The following is a 22,079-nucleotide window of genomic DNA, read 5'->3' on the forward strand; positions in this document are numbered from 1 at the left end:
TAAAAAACAAAAACAAAAACAAAAACAAAAACAAAAACAAACAAACAAAAACAAAGCGTAAATACAGGACAGAAATAGACTCACAGACAGAGAATACAGACTTGTGGTTACCAGGGGGGTGGAGGGTGGGAAGGGATAGACTGGGATTTCAAAATTGTAGACTAGATAAACAAGATTCCACTGTATAGTACAGGGAAATATACACAAAATGTTATGATAACTCACAGAGAAAAAAATGTGACAATGAGTGTGTATATGTCGATGAATGTCTGAAAAATTGTGCTGAACACTGGAATTTGACACAACATTGTAAAATGATTATAAATCAATAAAAAATGTTAAAAAAAATGCAGAGGGTAGGGTGAACACAGTTTTAGAAACAAAATGGATAATTACTGTTACTAGATGTTAATAACTTCTCCCATGGAGATATTTTTAACTCTTTATCAGAGAATATAGTCTGGTGAAGACTTTGACTTCTTGCTCCTCTTTCATAATACAGAAAAATAGTTTTTCGTCTTCTCTTTCATTTTCATACTGGAAATTTGGGTGGTAAGGTAAGAAATATATTTTCAAGTTTTAGTCCTATTACTGGTTATTCCAGTTATTCCACTAGCTCTGGTTTCACAATTCAAGCAATACTGAAGTGATGCAGAGATAAAGACAACAGTGAAGCCTGTTCCAGGGCATAACTAACATCAAATTCCTGAATATACTAAATAAAATATACTCTTCCATTCCAGAAATGTTAGTGACAACTCTTAATTCAATCAGAGAATGGGAGGTTTATATTTATTCCTCTGACTAGCTCATAAAGTCCAGAAAACTACCTAATATGAGATCATTTAGACACCTTGAAGACCAACTTGGGACTTTTCTTAACTGTTGCACAATATCATTCAAATTCTGAGCAACACGACTTGAGAACTGGAAATCTTGGAGAGAGTTTAAAGAGCCACAGTGATTACTAATAACCTTGACAAGTTGTAGAAATGGGCAGATAATTACAGGATGACTTTAATAGAAATACAGAGTAATTTAGAGGAAGAGAAAAATAAGACACTATAAATACAAGGGAGAAGGCTTGGCTTTGTGGGAAAATGTGGGAATTGGTAAACCACAAGTAAAACATGAATCAGCCAACAGTATTGTTTTATTTTTTTATTATTAACCCTTCCCCCAGATTTGCAGATTACGTGTGAGAATATTGTATTTAAGAAAAAAGACAGTTATCCCCTAGTCATTTATACAATTGTTTATTAAGTACCTCTCATATCATACTAGACACTCTGAATGCTGGCATAAAATGGGAAAGAAGACATAAGACCCCACCTTACGGAGCTCGCTAAAGTGTGGTAAGTGACAAAGCTAGTACCTTTACCACTCTCTTCAGTTTGTACTCTGTAGGCAGCTTCCAGTATAGCAAATACCTTAAGCTCCCTGAGGTAGGGATCCTACTTTTACATTTTGGATCCCATTCCGTGCCTAGCACAGCATTTTGTGAGCAATCAACTTGGAGGAAGGGGTAAAAAATAAGCCCTAAAAGAAATGAAATTCAGAAAAGTAAACATTTGTCTGACCATCAAATATGTCGATCGAAATCCGCAGGTTTTCTCTTCAGCGCCTAATAAATGTTTGCGAACTTATTACATGCAGAACAGTTCTCAACACAATGCTTTGTGTATAAAAGGGACGGTGGGAATGGCTTCATATTGCACATCGTGATAATTGCCGTGGAAATCCTGACCGGGTGGACAGCCCTTCCTCCGTGCTTCCCCTACCCCCTTCTCCCTTTTCTCTCTTTTAGCCGAAAGACAAAACGCTTAAAGCAGAAGCCACAGGGGTGGGACGCACCGCTAAGACTGGGGGTGCAGACACCAGCTCCCGCAGCTCTGCAGGCGCGGAGGACTCGCGCCCACACCCGGCTTCCCGGCGCCGGGAATCTCAGAGTGGACGAGGCGTCCCCCCAGAGGAAAGATAGGGCGCCGCAGACACCCCCTCGGAGGAGTCACCCACCACCCGCCCCGCCCCGCCCCGCCCCGGGGTCCTATTCCTCTTGGGTTGCCCCAGACCATTCGGGCGTGCGCTCCACAGAGAGGCCAGTGGAGCACGATTAGGAAACCAGGCACCCGAGACCTCGACAGCATTCACCCGCCCACCCGCTCGAGCCCCACAGCCCAGCAGGCCGAGCAGGCCGGACGACGAGGCCTCGCGGTAACGAGCCTCGGTCCGCCCCGCCTCCTCCCCCTCCTGCCGGCCCCGCCCTCGCTCTCTCACCCCTCCCCCTCTCCCGCCTCACTTCCCCGACAATCTCCTCGCGCTCCCGGCCCGGCACGCGCGCTGCGCCCGGCCGCCGCCGCCGCCGCCGCCGCCGCCGCCACCGCCGCTGCTGAGCGTTCCTTCGCGGTGCCTAGCTTCCAGCTTCGGGCCGGAACCGGAAGTTTAGGGGGCGGGGCCGGCGGAGGCCAGAGGACCGAAAACGCGGCCGAGCCCGGAGCCCGGAGCCGGAGCCAGAGCCTGGACCAGACTTGGCCGCCGCCTGCACCGCCGTCGCCGCTGCCGCCGCCCGCCTCTCCTTCCCCGCGCCGCCGCCGCCGCCTCGACCGCCACCGCCGCGAGCTCGGCCGCCACTGGTCCGCGGACTTCGGGTGTCCGGGGTTGAAGGTCGGTCCGGACGTCGGACCCAGCTCGGTTCCCGGGCTGTCCGGGCGGCAGCGGACGCCGCCGCCGCCTCCTCCTCGTCGCCTCAGCCTGGCGTTTTGTTCCGAGAGACCCGAGAGGCGAGCGGAGCTGACAGTGATTTTGACAGTGATTTAAACCCGCTTTTGTTGTTGTTGGCTTTTCGTTGTTTGGTTTTGTGTGTTGTGCTTGTGTGTGGCGGTTTTTCCCCCGTGGTGCATTTTTTTTTTTAATTGTTGTGCTCTCTCTTTATTTTTAATTTTTTCTTTTTTTTTTTTTTTTTGACCCCGTGAACGTTTTGGGTGTTTTTTTTGTTTTTTGGTTTTTTTTTGGTCGGGGCTTCCGAATATGTTTTATGACGGTTGATTTTACACCAGGAGGTTTGTCTCCGAGGAAGACCCAAGGAACTGGATATCTAGCGAGAACTTCCTACGGCTTCCCGGCGCCTCGGGAAAATGGGAGCTGCTGCAAAGTTGGCGTTCGCCGTCTTTCTTATCTCTTGTTCTTCAGGTAGGTGCCTGGAGCGCGGCGCGGCGGGGCTGCTGCTGCTGCCGCTGCTGCCGCTGCTGGCGGCCGCAGTTGTTGGGTCGGCGAGCTCCAGTGCAGCCTGGGGAGAGGTTCTCCCCCCATCCCGAGCCCCTCGGCTGCCGCCCCCCGGATCTGATTGTGATCTGGAAACCTCCATGAAATTTTTTCGTTCCGAGTTAGGTTGGCGAACTGGTAAGAGTGACTGCTCTGTTGTTGTGGAAGTGAGAAGTCATGGTTTGTGGCCATAACACTGGATGACAGCGCTGGTTGGGTTGCAGTTAAGCCACAGATACCACAAGTGACAATTTATGCAAAGGTTTGAGACTCGAAAGGCGTATTCCAAAATGTCACTTAGTGTGGCATCCTCCAAAATAAGGGTGTGTGTGTGTGTGTGTGTGTGTGTGTGTGTGTGTGTGTGTGTTTAAACGTCTTTTAATTAGTGCTTCACTGACTATCACGGCAGAGATCAAGTCAGTTGTTACTTAATTTTCACCGTGAGAAACAATGCCTTCTATCAGCAATTTCATCTGGGTCTCTCCTCACGTTTTCTTCAACTTCGATGTCCAGCAGTGTTAAAAATAGTTGTAGTTGTTGTTGTTGTTGGAGTATTAACAATAACCCAGTGCAGAAGAGGTATGCCGCTGTGTGTTGGTAATGTGCTGGCTTTCAACCACCATTTATGTGCTCTTTTCTGGCATAGATTTTGCTTACCTACGGAATACTTATTTTAAACGCGTTGTGTTGAAGCATTGTTTTCGGTTTAGAAGAGCCCATTTGAAATTGTTCATACTGTCAAATACACTGTAGTCATAAAAGAGGTTTTGGCCCAATGTTGGAGGAATAATCTGGCTCCTTTATACTTGAAATTTTGATTTTGTGAGAACGTTCTGTGATTGCAACCAGTGGTTGGGAAACTAGTCTTTTGTATTTGAAATTCTGTAAATGAATACAGCATCTAGATCAAAGGTGTGCAGATGTCCGTAACAGAAGAGTTAGTTTGATAGATGAAACAATTTTAAAGTGGCAGTGGATCTATTTATCTTAAAATTCAATAGTCAGTTACTAGGTTGTGAGGTAGAATGATAAGGGACAACAAATTGACAGGTTTCAGGGCCATGTCTTTATCTCGTTTGCCGTAGGGAAATTAGAGGGTGGTAGTCTTTTCTTTGTGTACCTCTCTGGTGTGTGTGTGTGTGTCCATCCATCCTCCCTGCCCCCCTTTTAATAGAATCTTTTGTAATGTATAGAATTTTGCTGAATGGTACATTTCCTTGTGGTTAATAAATGGATAAAGTCTAGTCTTATGTCTGTAGTGATATTGATCAGTTCCGGGTGGGCTGAATGTGTTGTGAAATGGCGATCTTTGCCAGAGATTAACCAAAAGAATCATGTCTGTTTAAATGGAAGAAGCAACATGCTTAAGGCAGGCTGACAGTTCTTTTTGTGCACCGTTTGGGGAAGAAGATAAACAATGGTGTCTCTGAAATGAATGAATACCTAGATAACATTAAACCACCTGCTTTTTGACATAACTTAACCATGTAGTTTATGTTTTTCCTGTAGTACTCTTCCACCTCTGCCCCTATATGTTCTGGTTGGTGAACTCCTCTTGTTCAAATCCCTTTTTCTGATCTCCTGCCCTTGGGGAGGAGGGGCATCATGGCCACTGACCAAGGGATTGTGGATATTATTCCCTCCCAAACCCACCTGAGTCACACTAATTGGTAAAGGAGGTTATTCTTGAGCCATCTCAAGGTATTACTTCTGGAAAAGCAGGCTGTCGCTACAGATCTTACAGCTTCCTCTGCTTGGTTTGGGAGTAAAAAGAGTAGAGCGTTAGTTTCTTGTAGGATTGTTTTCACTGGGCCAGGAGGTTAATAGCTAAAATTTTGAAATAAAGTAATTTTGTTGCTATAGAGCACATAGATATTTCACTTACATTGAACTAATTAAGTATTGTTGCATAGTTCTTTAAAAAAAAAAGCAATCTTAGTTGAACTAAATAAAATTCTATTGAAGATAATTGAAATAATCTTAAAGACTTTAATCCATATTTGTACATGAAGATTTCTAGAACTTAAAATGTCTGATTTTTTAAAGGGCTTTTGTTATGCATCAAATACACTCTAAAAAAAGGATTATTATGTTTCTTTTCCTAATTGATTTTCCTATGTAATGTGTAAGCTGGCTTGGTGGAAGCATGAAAATGGCTATTTTTATGAGAATTTTAAAATTTCTCTATTTGTCAATTTTTTGTTTATAGAAATTTGATTTTTTAAAAAATCAAATGGAGTATAGTAGCAAAGAGCAGTTTTATTTCAGGTATTTAGGATGGCTGTTTACTGTTTTCTTTAGTATTTTGTGGACTTTGATTTTTCATTTTCCATCTCACGGTATGTATACTCAAGATGGATTATGCAGACTATTCCTGTAGGATATGTCCAGGTGTATAATTCTCTCATCTCATTCTGGGGGAAACATTTTTGAGTTTTGCCCTCATCCTGAAATGCCTTCAGATTCCCTTTGATTTCAGATTTTTTTCATTCCTCTTATCCTTCCTCACATTCTGTTTTAAAACACAAGGGTACTTCTTAGTTGTTTTGTTTTTAAAGCATTGTGGTTAATTTGTGTCATTCTCTAAATCTGTTAAAATGTGAGGATGAGTTTAATACTTGCTCTAGTACTTAGATTTATCCTTCCTAGAGTGGTGCAGCTTTTGTGGTATTTGAGTTGCATTGAGTAAGCTGAGAATTCCTTTGGATTCTGTGGGAACTAGAACAATCTGGTCCATATATTTGATGAAAAAAGAAATGGAAATAAAGTAATCCTATGCATTTTCTTCAGCTCCGCTAGGCAGTACTTGGTGTGTGTGTGCGTGCGTATGTGTGTGTGTTTATGTGAGTGTTTGTGTGGTTGGAGGGGGAATTGGCAGTACAGTGAATCTTCTGGGACTCTTCTGAACTTTGACTAACGAGTGATATCTATTAAATGCTTTGTTTACTAAAAGGCAGAATCTTGTAAGTGTAACCTGTGATCAAATTCTAATGTAACATATTGGAACATTAAGACCAGAAGAAAAACAAAACAACCCCCCCATTTTGAATTTTTTTCTATTTGTGATAAACCAGTAGTTCTCAAGCTTGAGTGACTTTTGCTCCTCAACCCCGCAGCTCTCCCCCAGGGGACATTTGGAGACATTTTTGGTTGTCACGACTGTGGGAGAGAAGGGGAGGGTATGCTACTGGCATCTAGTGGGTAGAGGACGGGGCTGCTGCTAATCATCCTCTAATGCATAGGACAGCCTTCTACAGCAAAGAGTTATCTGGTTCAAAATGTCAATAGTGTTGAGGTTGAGAACCCCTATTCTAAACTCTTAATTTTTAAAAGCATTAGTATATTAGTAAAAGGGCTCTGCTCCCCCTCCCACAATCATCTGAATTTTACAAGTACATGGTATTAATGATCTTATGTGACCTCGTATTGATTTTTTTTCATATTTTCATTATCTTTTAAAATTAGAATAATCAAAGAAATAGACTATAGGTATACACATTATTTCATCCTTTTATACTTTATTCATAACAGCCAGCAAAATATTTTTCTTAAACTCTCCAAACCCTTGTTATGACTGCTTATGAAGACTGCATGTTCATGGATATGATGAATGATTGGTCAAGGTATCAAGTTTACTTATATTTGCTTTTGATCCTGTAGTCTCTTTGCTGTAATAATCATCTTTGTGAATATTTCCTTTTATCATTTTTGAAATCATTAGGTGATGTGGTGACAGCAGGTGTGTATATGTGTGTGAGAGAGAGAGAGAGACCCGGAGGAAGAAAGAGACAGTCAGTGAGTGTGTGTATTAGTTTAACATGGTGCCTGAAAGTTTTGTAAGTTTCGTATTGAAGAAATAGTTTCACTATTATGTGTTTTATGAATGGTTTCAAGGTGTAAATTCATTTTTTATAAGAATATTTCCTTTATCTAGCAAACTTTAATTCCAAGAAACTTTTAAAGTGACTTCTTAATTACATAATTTTCTTGAGAATCATTATGAGTTTTGGTTACCATTAGACTCATTTAGGCTATACTGCTAAATAATATTCTATGATCTATTGCTGACCCTTGTCCTTTTTGAGGTTAAACTTTGACCATAAATAGTAAGTGCTTGCCATGTTTTGAACTCTGGTTTTAAGGAAGTTAACTCAGCCAGCCAGGATAAGAATTAACAGTGAAATTCTTAAAATAAGCAGCACTGCATCATAGAGAGGAAAAATTCTGAAGTTGCTCCCACAAAAAGTATGCAGACAAGCCTCAGAGTGCCTTTGTAACACCTCCCCACACATTCTCTGGTAGTAACTGACATTTTCACCCTTTGTGTCCATCAGACTCATTGTTTCTTAAGAAGTAAAGCATAACTAAACCAAATGAGACTTTAATAATCTTTAAATTGCCCTTTTAGATTCTAAATCTGTTTTGTTGCTTTTTTACTTTTGTTAGCACTCTTCTCATCTTTGGTGTCTCATAAATCAGTGATTTAAATTTGTCTTTTCATGTTCTTATGTTGCCACTCTCATAATGCCCCTCAGATAGTAAGTTAGGTAAGTTAGGCAACATTTACTTTCAAGGTCTCTAGTACTCATCAGTTTTATTCCCTGTTCTGTAACTCATCATTTCTTTCATTCCCTTTCATTGTAGTACCCTTTCCACTTTCTTCCCTTCTTTATCTTCTCTGTCCTTTCTTATTTCCCTATCCTGTAGGCTGCTTGCTTATGGAAACCACTCATTGCTTAGTATCAAGGATGGCTCAAGACTGCTTACCCTTGGTTTAAATGAAAATGGATTGAGTTTAGAATGCTTGAGAATTGACCAGATAGTCTTTCCCACTGTTCTTTCATTTGTTGGTTTCTGGAATACCACACACACACCTGGGAGTGATTGGAGTCAGATGACTTGAACTTTAGATTGTTCTTTTTTTTTTTGTTTAATATTCTGACTTTCGTTAACTCTTTGCTGCTTTCAAAAAGTATGTCTCTTATTATTCATTCATCATCTCTGTTTAAGGCAAAATTTGACCGGACCAGGGAGCGTATTTATTGCCACCACATTGAAACCACATTAGACTTCCTCTGGTAGCTTTAATTCTGTTAGGTTATAATAGTCATGTCTAGACAGAACATTGGTTTCAAATTGACTATTGAACATGAACGTTCCAGGAATAGTGTATAGAGGAAGGAGAAGGAGAAGTCAAGAAGGTAAGAAAACTGCAGATAGCAATTGACATTCTGTCATTCTCCAATTAGTTTTCTGTTAGTCACTTTTATATACCCAGCACATCTAGTGGTCAGGCTTTGATTAGTAAGGGAACCTATAGGGAATGTGTTGTTGTCTCTGAGGTTGGATTTCTTAAAATGTTAGAATTGTGGACTTAAGAGAAAAAAATGGGAACGTCTTAGGGATACTGAACAAGTAAGCATTCGTGGTGGACAGTAGACTTGGGTTCTAGTGCCAGCACTGCTGCTCTCTAGCTCATCAATCATTTCTCTTACCTGTATGATTGTAGTACCTTTCTACAGTGATGACTAGTTAGTTTCCTGCCACGAGTTCCTTTTCCAGTCCATTTACATAGCTGCCAGATTGACCTCATTAAAAAATAAATCTGAGTATGTCACTCTTGCTTAAAACCTTTCACTCACTATGTCAACTTTAGCATAAAATCTTAAATCTTAGAATGGCATTTAGGGTCCTTTATCATTTGGTTCCTGCCTGTTTATTCTAACCTCTTGGTATAGTAGCTAAGAGTATAGGATCTGGAGTTAGACTTTCTTGGTTTACATCCTTGATTCACAACTTAACCTTGGGCAGATCACATCACCTTTTGTGTTTTTGTCATCTACTAAATGGGGAGATTAATAGTGCCTACCTCAGATAGTGGTATGACAATTAAATGTCACCTAAATGCTAGGTATTCTGCTGTGGCTCCTCCTCAGCATGAGTCCTATATTCCAGATATACAAACTCAACTCAGTTTCCTCAATGTCACCCGTTACTATATATTGGTATGGTCTCTTTGTACATGTTATTTCTTCCTCCTTTACTTGGCTAACTCCTTGTTTTTAAGACTGAAAAGTATTTTTAAGACTGAGAGGTATCACCTCTTTAGAAACATTTTCTCTGCCACCCAACCCAGATTGAGTTAGTTGATTTCTGTTCTTTATAAATGACCTAGATTCCAGTAATTATTGCAATTGTTTTACTTACCTGTATACACTTTGGACTATGAGCTCCTTGAAGATCTCCTTCCCTTTATCCACAGACCCACTTCTAGAACCTGGCACACAATATGTGCTCAGCAAATTTTTTTTTCTTTTTTTCCCTTTAAATTGAAATATACCATAATTGATTTACAATGTTGTGTGAGTTTCTGATGTACAGCATATTGATTCAGTTATACATATATATATTTTCATATTCTTTATCATTGTAGGTTATTACAAGATGCTGACTATAGTTCCCTGTGCTAAACAGTGGGACCTTGTTCTTTATCTGTTTTATATATAGTAATTAGTATCTGCTAATCCCAAACTCCTAATTTATCCCCCTCTTTCTCTTTTAGTAACTATTAGTTTCTTTTCTGTCTGTGAGTCTGTTTCTGTTTTGTAAGTTCATTTGTGTCATGTTTTTAGATTCCACATATAAGTGATATAATACAATATTTGTCTTTCTCTGACTTCACTTCACTTAATATGATAAGATTAGAGTTTGATAGTGGCATTTTATTAAGAAAAAATGATTTTGCTGGTTGTTTTTTGGGTGTCTTTTTTTTTAACATTTTTTATTGATTTATAATCATTTTACAATGTTGTGTCAAATTCCAGTGTTCAGCACAATTTTTCAGTCATTCATGGTCATATACACACTCAATGTCACATTTTTTTCTCTGTGAGTTATCATAACATTTTGTGTATATTTCTCTGTGCTATACAGTGTAATCTTGTTTATCTATTCTACAATTTTGAAATCCCAGTCTATCCCTTCCCACCCTCCACCCCCCTGGTAACCACAAGTCTGTATTCTCTGTGAGTCTATTTCTGTCCTGTATTTATGCTTTGTTTTTGTTTGTTTGTTTGTTTTTGTTTTTGTTTTTTAGATTCCACATATGAGCGATCTCATATGGTATTTTTCTTTCTCTTTCTGGCTTACTTCACTTAGAATGACATTCTCCAGGAGCATCCATGTTGCTGCAAATGGCATTATGTTGTCAGTTTCTATGGCTGAGTAGTATTCCATTGTATAAATATACCACATCTTCTTTATCCAGTCACCTGTTGATGGACATTTAGGCTGTTTCCATGTTTTGGCTATTGCAAATAGCGCTGCTATGAACATTGGGGTGCAGGTGTCATTCTGAAGTAGATTTCCTTCTGGATACAAGCCCAGGAGTGGGATTCCTGGGTCATATGGTAAGTCTATTCCTAGTCTTTTGAGGAATCTCCACACTGTTTTCCATAGTGGCTGCACCAAACTGCATTCCCACCAGCAGTGTAGGAGGGTTCCCCTTTCTCCACAGCCTCTCCAGCATTTGTCATTTGTGGATTTTTGAATGACGGCCATTCTGACTGGTGTGAGGTGATACCTCATTGTAGTTTTGATTTGCATTTCTCTGATAATTAGAGATATTGAGCATTTTTTCATGTGCCTATTGATCATTTGTATGTCTTCCTTGGAGAATTGCTTGTTTAGGTCTTCCATTTTTGGATTGGGTTGTTTATTTTTTTCTTACTGAGTTGTATGAGCTGCTTTTATATTCTGGAGATCAAGCCTTTGTCGGTTTCACTTGCAAAAATTTTCTCCCACTCCGTAGGTTTTTTTCTTGTTTTACTTCTGGTTTCCTTTGCTGTGCAGAAGCTTGTAAGTTTCATTAGGTCCCATTTGTTTATTCTTTCTTTTATTTCTTCTAGGAGAAAATTTTTGAGATGTATGTCAGATAATGTTTTGCCTATGTTTTCCTCTAGGAGGTTTATTGTATCTTGTCTTATGTTTAAGTCTTTAATCCATTTTGAGTTGATTTTTGTATATGGTGTAAGGGAATGTTCTAGCTTTTGGGTGTCTTTTAAGTTTTGTTCTTTTTTAAAATTCTGTGTCTCTGATCCTTAGACTAAATCTTTTAATAGAATTTGAATGATATAGATTTAGAAGACATCTTAGAGTCCTTCCAGTTTAGTGGCTTTCAGTTTTTTGAACGTAACCCACAATAAGAGATACACATTGCATCATGATTCAGTTCCCATATACATAAGTATGTATATGTATCAGGAATAGGTGTTTCATAAACTAACTCTTACTGTGTGCAGGACACTTTTATTTATTTTTATATTCTATTTTATTACAGATTTTTTATTATGACCCATTAATTAATTCAGTGACCCACTAATGGGTTTTAAATGCCTAAAAAATACTGTCCTAGTTCAACAATCCCTTATTCTCTCCACCCAATACTCTGAATAGAGAAGAAAGCTGCATATGTAAATATATGCAGTGAAAATATGTACACTGAAAAAAATGTGCTCCTTATTTAATCTACAATAGAGAACATGTACTGGGTTCAAGATTATAGGGAAAACCGATCCCAAGGGAGAACATGGACCTGCCCTGGCAGAGCTCGTCTCTCTCCTGGACTAGCTGGATGAATTATGCACACATAAAAGTGCTAAAACAAAATTAGATTGTAATTCTGAACAGTTAAATTTTTTCATTTAGGAAAGACTTGCTGAAGGAGATAGATCCTAATATTAGGAAAAACAAGTCTTGGCAGGAAGTTGAGAAGTATGTTCATCTTAATGTGAAGGAAAGGGAACAAAATAGGATCAGGAACACAGCACATGTGAGTAAACTTGAATGGATGGAATGCAAGTTGAGATGGAGGAATTTTTGACTAGAACTGAAGAAGAGATTTATGGGCTGAAAAGATGTTTATAATTGCTTGAAGTAGAATAGTTTCAGTTGAAGGGGTTAAATCCAGATAAAAGGTAAAACCAAGAGGAGATAGGAGTGGATGATAGAGATCCTGATGGATGTCCCAAATACATATAGAACAGAGAAACACCTTGGGAATTAAGGTAGGATGGTAGCATTACTAAATAAAATTAGTAAAGAAATAACAACCCATAAGAAAATAGGAAGCATTTTCACAACTAAAGAAATTCTACAGGAAGAGACTGATTTAGAATATAAGCATGAGTGAAAATACAGACATAGATTTGGAAAAATAAGAGTATGTAAAGAATAAGAGTATGTAAAAAACATGACAGCATGTAATATTCTTTTACATACATGCACTGTATGGTGAATATGTCTCCATTGTGAGGTTAATTCTAAGCACTAGTAGCTCAGTATGTCGTTTGTGTTTAAGTAATGGTCAGTTTACACTAATTGCAGTAATTATTCATACCAGTCATTCAGATTATATTCTTTGAAATCTATGTGAGGCATGCTCCTCACAGTAAATGATACTATTCTACAGAAGAGATTTAGAAACTTTCTGAAGTTGGAATATGCTATTCACGCTTGAATCGTAAACCTTTTGAATACCATTCTTTTGGACTAGATAAAAGTGCTTTTTCTCTTTAGTTGACTATTAGCTATAATCACGTTGGGAATCATTTTATGCTCTAATGTTGCTGAAGAAAAATAAATGTAAAGCAATAAGATAGTTATTAGAAGGACTCAGGTAGTGATGACTGCCTTTTAAAATGAATTGTCTTTACATATAATAATAAAATAATAAGCTTATCTATATCTAAATCTTTGAGAGAAGGTTTTTCCTAGTTATGATTACTAACTTTATAATTTATATTTTATAGAAATGAGACCTTTATGGGAAAAATCTGTTGATCTTCACATCCTTATGATTACATGTTGTAAATCAAGCTTGTTCCAAGGCATTATTTCAATAAGAAAGGGCATGGGCAAGTTATCAGATCTTGGCAAGTTTCTAAAACTCTGATATTAATTTTTTTTTAGTTTGTAAACCAAGGTGTGTTAAATGAAATAATATGCCACATAACACATTAGCTAGTTCATAGTAGATCTTACATACATACTAGTTTTTAACTTATCTTTGTCTTATTTTTAAAAATGTAGCATGTAAAACATTTAAAAATACAGAAGTTGTGGTGTACATATATATATTATATATACATAAATAACATATATACACATATCCATACATACAATGGAATACTACTCAGCCATAAAAAGAGTAAAATAATGCCATTGCAGCAACAAGGGATGGACCTGAAGATTGTCATACTAAGAGAAGTAAGCCAGACAGAGAAAGACAAATACCATATGATACCACTTATATGTGGAATCTAAATAAATAACAAAAATAAACTTAATTACAAAACAGAAACAGACTCACAGACATAGAAAACAAACTAATGGTTACCAGTGGGGAAAGGGATAGGGGTAGAGGGATAAATTGAGAGTTTTGGATTTGCAGATACTAACTACTATATGTAAACTAAATAAACGACAAGATCCTACTGTATAGCACAGGGAACTATACTCAATATCTTGCAATAGCCTGTAATGAAAAAGGAATATCTGTCTGTCTGTCTGTCTATCTGAATCACTATGCTGTACACCAGAAATTAATACAACATTGTAAACCAACTACACTTCAATTAAAAAATAAATAAATAAAATTAAAAATACAGATTCAGATCTTGGGAGATATTTTAAATTTGCTGGTAAATTACTTATAAGTTAATATAAAATAATATTCTGACTAAATGATTCAGTTGAAGGAAATGTCAATAATGTTGCCAAACAGATGCCGGGAAATATCTAGAACATTCAGATATCGTGGTTCTACAAAGAGTTCTTTAAGGTCTCATTGTACTAGCATGCATTAAAAGGAAACATTGGCATAAATCATTGTCTCTGTTTACTTGTTGAAATTTAAAATATTTTCCATAGACATTTTTGCTTAAACCTTAAATGTCTTAAAACTTGATGTAAAGGCAAGTCTTGAAAGATTCTCATAACTGTTTTGGGGAACCAGCTATAAGCTTTGGAAACATGGTCAATAGAGTTTTGAGGTCAGTATTTTGAATGTAGTACAATCTTTTCAATGAAAACTTAATACTTGTCTCTCTTTTAAATCCTGCTTTCCTACTGACTCTTTTTTGACCTTGGCAGCCATGAAGACTTTACTCATCTCTGAATTAACGAGGATGAAATAACTATTAATTCATTTAACACATAAATATTGAACTACATGCTAGGCACAGTGTTAAGTGCTTGGGACATAGCATTGAACAAAATAATGCCCTTTTGGAGCTTACAGCCATAAAGTAAGTAATCAAATGAGTAAATTAGTTACAAATTGTCATCTGTGCTCTGACAGGGTCCTGAGAGGGTGACTCTTTATTTGCCTCACATCACCTATCACAACCTCTGATTACTTAGTTTATTTATCTACCTATTTATTATCTTTCCTTTCCACCATTAAAGTGGAAATTCTGTGAGAGAGTGTCTCACTTGTTCATCACAGTACCCTCAGGGCCTGGTGTGGTTTCTGGCACAGAGTAGAAGCTCAGTAAATATTTGACTGAGCCTGAAGAAATGAATGCAGGGATGGGGCTGCAGAGATAGACAGAGACAAGGGCATGCAGTGCTTTTGATCTAAGCTGGGAAGGAGTTAGAATAAAATGCAAAGGGCAATGGGAAGCAAAGAGTTTTAAGGAGGAGCTTGACCTGGTTTATGTGTTTAGATCACTGTCTGCTATCTGGAAAATACATTGGAGGTTCATAGGAGTGAGGAAGTAAGACCAGTTGGGAGGCTATTATATCAACGTAAGCTGGAGAGACTCTCAAGATCCCTTCTAGCTTTGTATTCTAGAACTTGCCTACATGTTACCAGTCTTCCTCTCTTATTTTCTTAGTCACTTCATTTCCCCCTACTTATTACTTAAGAAAAATGGATAGCTTGTTGTGCATATGAGAACTTTGAATAAGACATCTCAAAAAAAAAAAAACCCTCAAAAAAGAGATAATAAAACAGACTACAGATTATTGAATTTTTGTGGTAAATTCCTATCTTTAGATTTTATGCATCTGCTAGTTTATATTCTTACCTTACTAAGCATTCCTATTTCTCTCTGAAACTTTGGCTTTACTCCTTTTCAAATGCCTGTTTTTTCATAATATCACCTCTATTCTTTTAACGTATTATATACTGTATTGTTGATATGGTTGAAGATTCAGAAGTAGAAACTCAGCATATTTTGTATCTTAAGTCTTAGGAATTTGGTATCTTTACTGGTTATCAAGTTCTCACAATAAAGACTGAAAGGATAAATAGTTAATATTGTGGGCTATTATTTTTATTCAGGGCCATTGCCTCTAACTCTTATGTAGTTAGCTTGACTATTTTTATCTGAAAGATTTCGAGCCTCTACTGTTGGTGGGACAGGGAAGTGGTGCTTGGCACAGGGAAATCAACTCTATGTTGGCAGAAGTTCAGCAGCAGCATCTTTGACTAGGAGAATCTGCGTTATTACACAGAGATAAAACCCAAAGAGATGTTAAACTTTGCTGAATTTAGAAATACAATTGTGACTGTCTCTTTATTTGGTTTCATTTGGTTTTTTTTCACTTAGGATGTAGGTAAAGCTAACAATCTGTCTTTGGTTCGCCACCTTATTCTATAAGGGAGTGTAGCTTCACCCTGTAAATATTATAGGCCATTTTATTTATTATTACCTTAAATAAAGTAGTTCTAGAAAAAGAACTGGTTGCTAGACTTTGTGTAACCTGGTAGTGAAGTTTCATATGGCAAGATTAGTATATAGAATTTGCTAATTGTGTTTATTTAAGCTAAGAGTTGAAATTAACTTGTGTAAGTACACTTTAAAATGATTTCTTGAGAAATGAAAAGAAATGAAATGACAAAAGAAAATGATAAAAAATGAGTAAGGGCAGTTGTGAGATATTAATTATTCAAGATGAGCATAGTAAAAGTAAAGAAATTTGATTAGTAGGCATTTAGAAGTAGAATAAGACACCTTTCTAAATGGACAGTGCTTGTGCTTGTGCATGTAGCCTTTGATCCTCACTGTAATCTTGTGAGGCAGTATTCCAAACTCCATTTTACAGATGAAGAAACTAAGGTTATGGAATTTGATTAGTAGGCATTTAGGAGTAGAATAAAATGATTCAGGAAAAAAATTATGTATCTACTGACCATCCTTTTGTTCTGTATAAATGTTATATGACACAATCTTACTGTGTAACTGTATAAAATATTCTCTTTCTTAGTTCTTTAGAGATACATAAACCTGGCTTAGGTGTTGAATTAGGAAATTAATTGCTAATTATTTTGTTTGTTAAAATGTAAGTAGAGATTACCTTTTAGCTGAGAGGGCTGGAAATAATAGAAGTAATTAAATTGGAGGCTTTAACTGCTGAGAGGGCCTAAACTGTCAGGTAGTATTTTCTCCACTAACTACCTCTATCAGAATGATTTTTTATGAAGAATTAACTACTCAAGTTGAAAGATGGAGTAAAATTAAAAGATTAGGGTCAGAGAAGAATACTGTTAGTTATATTTTTTTTCTTCTTGAATCAGTGAAGGGTAGTTTTGATCTTTTATCCACAGATCTTATCTTTCACTACTGTAGTTCAGCAATAGCCGCACACCATGAATTGTAATTCCTGGTTAGTCTAGCAACATATATTTAGCAACCCTCATTAAGTAGTATTTTTCTAATTAATATCTAGTTTTATTTCCATAATATGGAAAGAAATCAGGTCACTAAGCTAGAGAGCAGAAGAGTAGATGAGCTGAGTCTGTTACAAGATTATAGAATTTTCTACCACTGGAACAAGTGGTTCAGCAGTAAGGGTTAATTAAGAGAAACAGAAGCTAATCTTGTTGGTACAAGTGTAGCTGTTGGTTGGAAAGAATGGTTTTCTCAAAAACAAGTAGCAGTAGGTCCTTCATCTCAAATTCAGTGAAAGTAATTAGTTATATACAGTTTGGGATCTGGTGCAGTAGAAATACCATACATTATGTAGGGAGAACACTTGGGTGTCGGACCTTTCTTTACCATGGTGTGGTGTACCTTGTGAACTGGAGGAATTCCATAACCTTAGTTTCTTCATCTGTAAAATGGAGTTTAGAATACTGCCTCACAAGATTTCAGTGAGAATCAAAGGCTACATGCACAAACACAAGCACACTTAATATCTATGAAACTTTTAAAGTTTGAAATATTTGTAATTTATGCACTGATTTTTTTTTCAAGGAGTAGAGACCAATAGGAAGGGTTCAAGTGAACTATAACACTACTAATTCAGAATTTATGATTCTTTATGAGTAGACATTTATCTTTACCCTGTCTATGAATAAAGGGATTAATTCTATAAGCCACTGAATATATATTAAAAATCTAAGAAGAATGTCTGTTCCTTACAGTGACCTTAAGGATACTGCTTGATATGACCTTTATCCAGTTCATCTTTAGCCATGTTGGCCTGCTGATTATTCATACAGCAAATTAAGTGCTTCTCATTCCTCCGATTTTTTTCCCACTTGCCTTCCGTTAATACATATCTGACTTACTCACTGTAGTTTCCCTATTGTCTGACACATAATAGGTGCTTAACAAATACTTGTGAATGAATGTTGAATGCTTTCAAGTGCTTAGGACAGGGGTCCACAGACTTTTTTGTAAAGGGCTGGATAGTAAATATTTTAGGCAGTCTCTTGCAACAACTCAGCTCTGCCAGTTGTAACATAAAAGTAGTCATAGACAATACGTAAATGAGTCAATGTGACTGTGTTCCAATAAAACTTTATTTATAGATACTGGAATTTGAATTTCATATAATTTTCATGCGTCACAAAATATTATATTCTTTTTTTCAACCATCAAAAATTGTAAAAACATTGTTCAGGGGCTGTACAAAATCAGGCTGCAGACTGGGTTTGAACTGTGGGCACTAGTTCACCAACCCCTGGCATAGAATATTGTATGAGTAGCACCCTTCCCCAACTTAGAAATAAATGTATTATGTTCCATAAACTCTGGAAGCTAGGAAGCATTTTCTTATAGGATAATCGTCATCTGTCTTGGTTACATTCCCAGACCAATCTACAAGCCTGTTTTACCTCCGGTGTTTTGTATTCCAGCAATACAACTTTATCCCCAGGAATAACACTGTCTCTGAGGGAAAAAATGGATTAGTGTTCCTTCTTGGACCAGAAGAAACACAGCCTCTCCCCAGCACTATTAGAATTGCCTTCTCTCCTGATCTCTCAGTTTTCCCCACTGGGCTTTGCATCCTGATAAGTACCTTGCTCCCTTGGGCTTCAGTTGGGTGGTATGATGACGACTAAGAAGAGCTTTGTGTGTGTGATTAGGGAGGAGAAAGTTGTTGGGGAGAGAGGAAAGAATGGAAGAAAATAGAAAATATCAGAAAGAATCACATAGTAAGGGTAGTATTGTTTTGTGGAACCTTGGTTATGTGTGTGATTAAATGTATATATTTACTGGGTCACAATGAAAAATGTATTTCTTACTGTGATTTGTGGTCAGAATGTTTGAAAGCCTGTGTCTTATGGGATTGAGACACAGATCCTGAGATCTTTTTTCTCCTCTTATTGTGTATGATAGCCACATGGAAAATAAAAAGGAAGCTTCTTGAATGTTTGTGATGATGTGTTTCTGGTACTGAATCACCTTATGTGTGGTAGTTAACCTGGTTTATAGATGAGAAAACAGGGTCATGCAGCTAATATGCTTTACAGTTGAGATTCAAACAGATGCTTACCTTATTTTAGAATACATGCTTCATCCATTATACCATGTGGTTTTCCCTGTAGGGAGAGAAGCCATGTATAACTTCCAATGTGTTTCAGAGGACAAAAAATGTCCCAATTGGTGGCAACTCACCAGATTTCTTGCGACAAGGCATTGGCTTAAATATTAGGATGGGGCCACTGGAAGAAAATGGTTAGGATATGTACATGAAGAATGATATGATGTGTTAGAAAAGAGGGGGCTCTGTCATTCTGCCTTTATTTTTCCTTCTTCCCCCTCTGTACTACTATCCCTGCTCCTTCATACCTCACTACCAATATGGGCTCTTAACTCATACTAGAAACAGCAAGGGCTTGAGGATGAAGTTTGGTGAGGAAGAGTAATATAATCTTGTCTTTATCTGAAAGTAGAATGAGGAGGAAAACCCAAGTAGCAGGGCCACCTGACCACCCAGATGGGTTGGCTGTTCCCAGGTAGCAGTTTATGAGTGGATGTAGGTAAAAAAGACCTGCTATTAATTATGTTACAAGCAGAAGTCTTGGATTTGGTGATATGTAGCTTTGATATGCTAATTGAAAATAGTTGTTTTTTTTTTTAAGTTATTAGGAAAAAGCCTCTCAAGCAATACTTGGTTAGTCTAGCTTCAGTTACACACTTTAAGTACTTAAAAATCATAATGCACGTTTAAGACATCTCTTTCTTTTGTATTAGCAAGTATGGTGAAAATAAATTTATGCTGATTTTGATTTCTAACTTGATTTGGAATTGTCTTGGGAAGAAATAGACTTATAGGAAAGCTATAGTCCTTAACTAGAAAAGTAACAAAACCGTAGGTGAACAGATACTGGTTAATTAAATGGAAAGTGACAGACCCTTGTAAAATGTATTTATTTTTCTCAGGCTGAGAGTCTTGATTTTGCTGTGGGAATTACTAATTCACATAGAATTAGTTTCAACTTGTAATATCTAAAGAGCTGGACTTAATATCTTTTAGCCCTATCTCTTACCCCTATGGTGTTCTGTATTATAATTGCTTGTTACCATGTTCTGTATTATAATTGCTTGTTAATGTATCCATCTACCAGCTGACACAGTTCTTTTAGATTCACTCAGTGGAGTGCTAAGTTAGTGTTCAATGTAGGTTAAGAGCATTGGAGCCAGAGTGGCTGGTCTTGCATCTTGGCTCCATTATTTTCTGTCTCTGTGACCTAAGGCAAGTTATTTGAACTCTGTGCTATTGTTTTCTCATCTGGAGAATGGAAATAATAATGGTACTTATTTTATACAGTTGTTATGAGGTATAGGTAAGTTAATGTATGTAATGTGCTTTTAATGATAATCTGGCATGCAGTAAGCGTTCTAAATAACTCAAACATAGTTGAAAGATTAGACACAGATTGGGAGAAAGTATTTGCAATATTTGATAATATCTGATAAAGGACTGTTATCCAAAATAAACAAAGAACTCTTAAGACTTATCAAGGAGAAAACAAACTACCCAATTAAAAAACTGGCCAATGACCATAACAGACACTTCACCAAAGAAGATATGCAGATGGTAAGTAAGCATATGAAAAGATACTCCACTTCATAGGTCATCAGTCATCAGGTCATCAGAGAAATGGAAATTGAAACAACTAGGTACTACTACACACCTATTGGAATGGCCAAAATCTGGAACACTGACACTACCAACTACTAGCAAGGATGTGGAACAACAGGAACTCTCATTCATTGCTGGTGGGAATGCAAAACAGTGCACCTGCTTTGGAAGACAGTTTGGTAGTTTCTTATAAAACTAAAAATCTTCTTACCACATGTTTCCCAATCACACTCCTTGGTATTTACTAAAAGGAATTGAAAACATTTTTATACAAAAACCTATACACAGATACTTATAGCAGCTTTGTTCCTAATTGCTGAAATTTGAAAGATGTCCTTTAGTAGGTTAATGGATAAATAAACTGTGGTACGTCCAGGCAATGAAATATTATTCAGCACTAAAAAGAAATGAGCTAACAAGTCATCAAAAGACACAGAAGAATCTTAAATGCGTATTACTGAGTACAAGAAGCCAATCTGAAAGGGCTGCATACTCTGTGATTCCAACTATATGTCATCAGGAAAGGCAAAACTATGGAGACAGTAAAAGGATTGGTGGTTGCCAGCAGTGGGGTGAGGGAGAAAGGATGAATCGGTAGAGCACAGAGGATTTTTAGGGCAGTCACAATACTCTGTATGATTTTATAATGTTGGATATATGTCATACATTTGTCCAAACCCATAGAGTATACATCTCCAAGAGTGAATCCTAAGGTAAACCACAGACTTTGGGTAATCGTGATGTGTCAGTAATAAATCTAGCACTCTGTTGAGTGATGCTGATAATGAGGGAGGCTATGCATGTGTGGGTTCAGGGGCTATATGGGAAATCTCTGTATCTTCCTTTCAGTTTTGTTGTGAACCTAAAACTGCTCTAAAACATAAAGTTAAAAAAATAGTTGCTGATGCTGCTTGTTTTTGCCTAGCACAATGTCTAGCTTTGAACTGTTTATGGAATATGAATGAGCACAGTATAATGAATGTAAAACTGGGGACATTCCAGTGTATTTAGTGAGAAACTGACTCATTGGCAGATAGCCATGATGTTCAGGATGCAATAGTATTTGTTTTATTTATAATATTTACATTTATTTATATATATATTGGACTCTAGCTAGCTTAATTCTAAAACATCAGTTGGTTTTCAGGGAGGAATACAGTTGACCCTCCATATCCATGGGTTCTGTACCAAGGTTTCAGCCAATTGGGAATCAAAGATATTCAGGGGAGAAAAACTCCAAAAACTCAAAAAGCATAACTTGAATTTGCCTGCACATTGGCAACTATTACTGTAGCATTTACATTATATTTACAGCCATTCCCATAGCATTTTCATTGCATTAAGTATTATAAGTAATCTAGAGATGATTTAAAGTATTCAGGAGGATGTATAGATTATATGCCATTTTACATAAGGGACTTGAGCATCCTGGGATA

The 22,079-nt window shown here is 37.4% G+C and overlaps 1 protein-coding gene across 1 annotated transcript in view; it reads left to right on the top strand.

The window, feature by feature from the left end:
• The first annotated feature begins 2,526 nt into the window (after nt 1–2,526).
• The window catches only part of ACVR2A (activin A receptor type 2A), an 84,034-nt gene continuing 64,481 nt past the window's right edge, over nt 2,527–22,079 (top strand). Inside the window, exon 1 of the mRNA XM_006187596.2 lies at nt 2,527–3,189. Within this exon, the coding sequence (XP_006187658.1) occupies nt 3,135–3,189 (55 nt within the window). The 5' untranslated portion in view covers nt 2,527–3,134. The remainder of the gene's footprint in view (nt 3,190–22,079) is intronic.

This window comes from Camelus ferus, chromosome 5, assembly GCF_009834535.1.
Source record: "Camelus ferus isolate YT-003-E chromosome 5, BCGSAC_Cfer_1.0, whole genome shotgun sequence".
Lineage (NCBI taxonomy): Eukaryota > Metazoa > Chordata > Mammalia > Artiodactyla > Camelidae > Camelus > Camelus ferus.